This window comes from Bombina bombina, chromosome 9 (genome assembly GCF_027579735.1).
Source record: "Bombina bombina isolate aBomBom1 chromosome 9, aBomBom1.pri, whole genome shotgun sequence".
NCBI classification, from domain to species: Eukaryota; Metazoa; Chordata; class Amphibia; order Anura; family Bombinatoridae; genus Bombina; species Bombina bombina.
This window is the reverse complement of record NC_069507.1, coordinates 249,508,226-249,513,906: the sequence shown is the minus strand read 5'-3', so window position 1 is coordinate 249,513,906 and position 5,681 is coordinate 249,508,226. Positions and strand designations below refer to the sequence as shown.

Below are 5,681 nucleotides of genomic sequence, written 5' to 3'. Positions count from 1 at the left end.
AATAAAAAATTTAACAAAAAATAAGTTTTTAATTTTTCAGAAATTATATTCTCAATCTGAAACATGAAATATTATTTTTGAGTAAAATGTACCTCTAACACATATATGTATTCTTTTTAACTATTATAGCACGACCTTCTAGCCAATCTTCTCTACAAGCTACAGAGTCAATTGAGGAATTAGCTTCTACAAGCCAAATGAGGCCTACAGAAAATGTTTGTCAAAGAACCCTTTCGTCATCTTCGATAACAACACATAGTTTAGGATCAGCGGATACATTGCCTGATATTCCCTGCAGTACACCCGTTGACAATGCCAGAAATTCGAGAGGTATTTTTTTTTTTTTAATTGTATTGTTGTATTTTTTTCTTGTTAACAAATTAAAAGAACCATAAAAATTAAATGTTATTTTTTATTTTCAGAAGTCATGAATATCTTCAATCAAATTATATCCGGAGGTATAGAAGAAGGTAATTATATAGCTTTATTTACATTTATTCTATTGTTGACAAAATTTAAAGATATTTTTGTCCTTATTTAACTTTAATGTAGTATCATGTTTTGTAATGTGAAAAAAGATATGTTCCATGGTAAATCAATCTGCATATCAAATATCTTATTTTCAGTAATTGATTTTCCTGAAATGGCAGAGAACATTCACAATCGTTATTGATGTACTAATTTTCTTTTTGAAAAAATGATAATCGTATACAAATCTTACATTTTTAGAAATTGATTTGAAAATCAAAATTATTTTTTTTTTCCAAATAAAATTGAGTAAGATCTGTATTGGCTATCTTTTAATAAAAATGAATATATATATTTTTTTTTTAATTTTAAATATTTTTGAATGTTTTTATTGTCAAATTTATATGTAAAACATAAATTACATACATATTCGATGTTTTATTTATATATTTATTTTCTATATTTATTTGTAGGTAACGAAGAAGAAAACACACAAGATGATATTAGTAGTGGGGAAATAATACTAAGGACTGTAGACCCTTTAGAAGAAGATTCACAAATGACTATAATTGAAGAGTCCTTGTCAGGGACAAATACATCTGCCCAATCAAGGTCCCATCAACAACCAGAGTCTACAATGTCTACACCAATACCTGAAATTGAAAATGCTGCTAATATAGCTAATAATCCAATTGAAGCTGCCCCTGAGACAGACGCATTACAGGAGATGGTGGGAATAGCACGCAATTTTAGGGATGAACAAAACAAAGTAATTGAGATGTTTGGAATTTTTTTAAAGGATAGGATAAGAATAGAGGAGCAAAAAATAGAAATTGAAAGGGAAAGAAATGAGATATTTAGAGCTGGTTTTGAAAATTTAACTAAATGCGTAGAATCAATAACAAACTTATTCTCCGCATCATCGTCACCAAACCCACAATTTCAAGAATAGCCATAATTTTACATTGCTATTTAAATTTTATAATAATAATGTTTGAATATAGTTTATTCTGTTCTCATTTAAATTGTTATAAACAAGTTATTTATTTAAATATAGAAATCTAGTAATTTAAATTTTTTTTTATAATATATATATATATATATATATATTGATACATACATACATATGTTTCTTTAGATAAATATATTTATATCACTCTCTCTATATATATTTATATATATTTAGATTCAATATAATTATATATAATTTACAATCCAAATATGTATGTCTATATATATAAATATATCAAAATTATCTCTCTCTCAATGTCTATATATAAATTATAATTGTATATATATATATATATATATATATTTATATATAGTGAGACAGAGAGAGAGTGAGTTATATACATAAACATAGATTGCAAGGTTTGTATATGTTGTATTTGTTTGTACATAATCAACCAAAACTATTAATATTTTAATAGTATTGATTGATAGAGTCATGGATAAAAAAATTTATATATATATATATATATATATATATATATATATATATATATATATATATATATATATAACAATTACAATTATTACTTATTACAATGAGTTATTTTATATATAAAATATATATATATATATATATTGATGAATATATATATATATATATATATATATATATATATATATATACTTTATATATATATATATATATATATATATATATATATATATATATATATATATATATATATAGATAGATAGATAGATAGATAGATAGATAGATAGATAGAAAGAAAAAGAGATCTTTGATCAAAATATATATATATATATATATATAGTTAGGTAACTATACATATATATATATTTATTTAGATATTTTTAGTTCATTAATATAAATATAAATATTATTCAGTGTGTGTATATAGATATATATATATAGAGAGAACAATATATACATATATATATATATATATATATAATTATCAAGATATATGCTAATGTGATCAATAATATATATGTTGGTCTTGAAATAATAAACCAAAATTATAAATTAATATATTGATCAGTATGTATTATAATCATTGTTTGAATACAAGTTGTAGAACTTATAACATTTGAACTACTAAGCCAAAAAATATATGTGAACGCTATTAAAAAAAAAGATTAGAACGGTTGAAACAAAATATTTATTTTTTCTTTAATAATTTTTAATTTTATTTTAATTTTTTTAAACAAATAACAAATAGAAGAAAAGAAAACATAGGCAAATTTTTTTTTTTTCAACTGTATCAATCAGAACATATTTATTTTTGAATTACACATCACTCTCATCATCTAAATTGTGAATAATTTTGTGGAGAACGTTTTTCATTTTTGAATTATAGATTTTCATGCTTGAACTTAGAAAAATTTTCGAGTTAACCTGTGAATATAAGAAGAGATTGTTTATAAATAATTATTGATAAAAATTATGGAATCAATAAATAAATAATACATAATTTTTATTTTATTCACCTACGAAATGAGTTTGTATCAACTGGTTACGTGCATGTGTACCCCCTTCGACTACATCTTGAGGAACAGATTCAACACCATCTTCATCTGGTGTTATTATTTCCAGTTCCTCTATGTTTGATTGTCGCAAAGCGATGTTATGCAACATGCAACAGACCAACACCATAACAGCCACTTTCTCAGGAACGTATTGAAGAGTGCCTCCGGATTCATCTAGACAACGAAAATGGCTTTTGAGCATTCCAAAGGTCCTCTCAATCACACATCGAGTTGTTTTGTGTGCATCATTGTACCGCATTTCAGATCTTGTGCGTGGAATATTTACAGGAGTAAGTAGCCAGTTCCTACAGGAATATCCTGCATCTCCTTTTGAAAAATAAAAAGAGTTATACAAATTGAAATGTGTTCAGATACACTTTTTACTTGTAACCATTTTTATGTTTTAAATTGTACATATATATTGGTATTAATAAAAATTTAATTATATCGCTATATATATATATATATATATATATATATATATATATAAATATATATATAGATAGATAGATAGATAGATAGGTATTTTAAAAAAGGTATGGAACTAAAAATCCATTGACCTTGGTGCTGCAGCAAACAGAATAAATAAATAAAAACAGGGTATATACTGTATTTTAAAATCTATTGATATTATACACTGCACAAAAATTTACAATATTGTGAGTTAATATTAACGCACATTAGAAGGTTTCGTTTTTAATTTTCATAATCATACCTAGTAGCCATCCTTCAGGCATTTGTCCTTCCTCAAATTTATTATACAGGGCAGACTGTTTGAGAATATATGAATCATGACATGATCCTGGAAATCCTGAACGGACACTCATGATTTTCAAACCAGCATCACAAACCATCTGGATGTTCAAAGAATGATACAACTTGCGGTTGCGATACATTTCTTCTTTTAGATGTGGTGGCCTTACTCTGACATGAGTACAATCAATTGCACCCAACACATTTGGGATTCCAGCAAGTCTAAAAAAATTAAGCTTTACAGAATGCCATTCATCAGCAGTATTTGGTAAAAAAACATACCGTTTGAAAACTGACAAAAGAGCATCAATCACTGTAGTTAGGTGGCGTGAAAAAGAAGGCTGGCTCATGCCAACAACTACACTAGTAACTGATTGAAAGGAACCAGTTGCTAGAAAATGTAAAACAGCCAACAGCTTCAACATTCCGGACAGAGCATGTGTCCGAAAAGTAATGGGTTCAAGTTGACCAGATATTTGATTGTATAGCCTTTCAATTGATTCTCTACTCAATCTGAAACGCCTGATGATGTCAATGTCAGAAAGTGCATCAAGTCCTGATCTGGGACGAAAAAACCTTGGAATCCTTCTGCGCCTTCTTTGAAGCCTATCTATCTGTTGAACAGCTTGAACATCTATTCTTCGTTCCATTCGACGCATATAAATAGTATGAAACATTGCAATAACAATTTCCATAACTGATTAATATATGCGTTATAAATGCTGCTTGAAGATATATTTCGCGACCACAGAATATGCGTATAGAAAAACGCATACGTGAGGAAATACGATGCCCGGATAGAATTGTTGACAGGATGATAAATTGAATAATAGCGTAGATTACATCGAATACTGTTGAAAAATAATCGTATAGATGTTCGAACGTATCTCGGCGTTAGAGCTGCGGACATATTGACGGATTTAGGAATATATCGTTTCTAAGCACCAATTACTGTTTCATAAATTAGATTAATAATTCGGAAGTGAATTTAGATGCGGATAATATTGAGAATACAGTGTTGAATGCTTGATAAATTTCCCCCATTAGCTTTCAGTGTCTACTGTGAGGAACATAGTGAGGAAATGGAAGACAACAGGCACAGTTCTTGTTAAGGCCAGAAGTGGCAGGCCAAGTAAAATATCAGAGGCAGAGGATGGTGAGAACGGTCAAAAACAGCCCACAGACCACCTACAACATTATCTTGCTGCAGATGGTGTCACTGTGCATCTTTCAACAATGAAGCGCACTTTGCACAAGGAGAAGTTGTATGGAAGAGTAATGCAGAAGAAGCCTTTTCTGCACACACGCCACAAACAGAGTCGCTTGAGGCATGCAAAAGCACATTTGGACAAGCCAGCTTCATTTTAGAAGAAGGTGCTGTGGAATGATGAAACAAAGATTGTCATAACAAGGGGCGTTATGCATGGTGGCAAAAGAACACAGCATTCCAAGACAAACACTTGCTACCCACAGTACAATTTGGTGGATGTTCCATCATGCTGTGAGGCTGTGTGGCCAGTGCCGGTACTGGGAATCTTGTTAAAGTTGAGGGTCACATGGATTCCACTCTATATCAGCAGATACTTGAGAATAATGTTGTGGAATCAGTCACAAAGTTGAAGTTACGCCGGAGCTGGATATTTCAACCAGACAACGACCCAAAACACTGCTCAAAATGAACTCTGGCATTTATGCAGAGGAACAAGTACAATGTTCTGGAATGGCCATTCTAGTCCCCAGGCCTGAATATCATTAAAAATCTGTGGGGTGATTTGAAGCAGGCTGTCCATGCTTGGCAACCAAAACCTAACTGAACTGGAGATGAAACTCGCCTCTGATGAAAACGTTTTTTATAACTTTGAAACACGCCAGGCATACACGGGTGTTGTTCTGGCTGTTTACTCCTTGGTTTTTTAAGATATATTATTGTTTTTATATGATAGATGGTTTTATACCTTTTA

General features: G+C 29.3%; 1 protein-coding gene and 1 long non-coding RNA gene across 2 annotated transcripts; one reads left to right on the top strand and one right to left on the bottom strand.

Annotated features, from left to right (window-relative positions):
• Positions 1-230: 230 nt before the first annotated feature.
• On the top strand, positions 231-983 carry LOC128639639 (uncharacterized). The gene is made up of 3 exons (XR_008399237.1): positions 231-330; positions 423-470; positions 942-983. It is a non-coding gene; the product is annotated as an uncharacterized LOC128639639 (long non-coding RNA).
• A 1,745-nt stretch (positions 984-2,728) lies between these two features.
• LOC128640531 (putative nuclease HARBI1) lies at positions 2,729-4,415 on the bottom strand. Its single transcript, XM_053693004.1, has 3 exons — positions 3,806-4,415; positions 2,933-3,294; positions 2,729-2,836 (listed from the first exon to the last, which is right to left on the bottom strand). Exons 1-3 carry the CDS (start codon positions 4,413-4,415, stop codon positions 2,729-2,731), a joined length of 1,080 nt encoding a protein of 359 aa, XP_053548979.1.
• Positions 4,416-5,681: the final 1,266 nt, after the last annotated feature.

What these genes read in the sequence shown, in the direction of transcription:
- LOC128640531 (XM_053693004.1), bottom strand. Translation starts at nt 4,415, where the DNA reads ATGGAAATTGTTATTGCAATGTTTCATACTATTTATATGCGTCGAATG. An exon ending in CCAGATGGTTTGTGATGCTG is followed by an intron (nt 3,295 to 3,805) that starts GTTTGAAAATCA and finishes ATTTTTCAAAAG; the next exon opens with GAGATGCAGGATATTCCTGT. An exon ending in AGTTGATACAAACTCATTTC is followed by an intron (nt 2,837 to 2,932) that starts GTAGGTGAATAA and finishes TTATATTCACAG; the next exon opens with GTTAACTCGAAAATTTTTCT.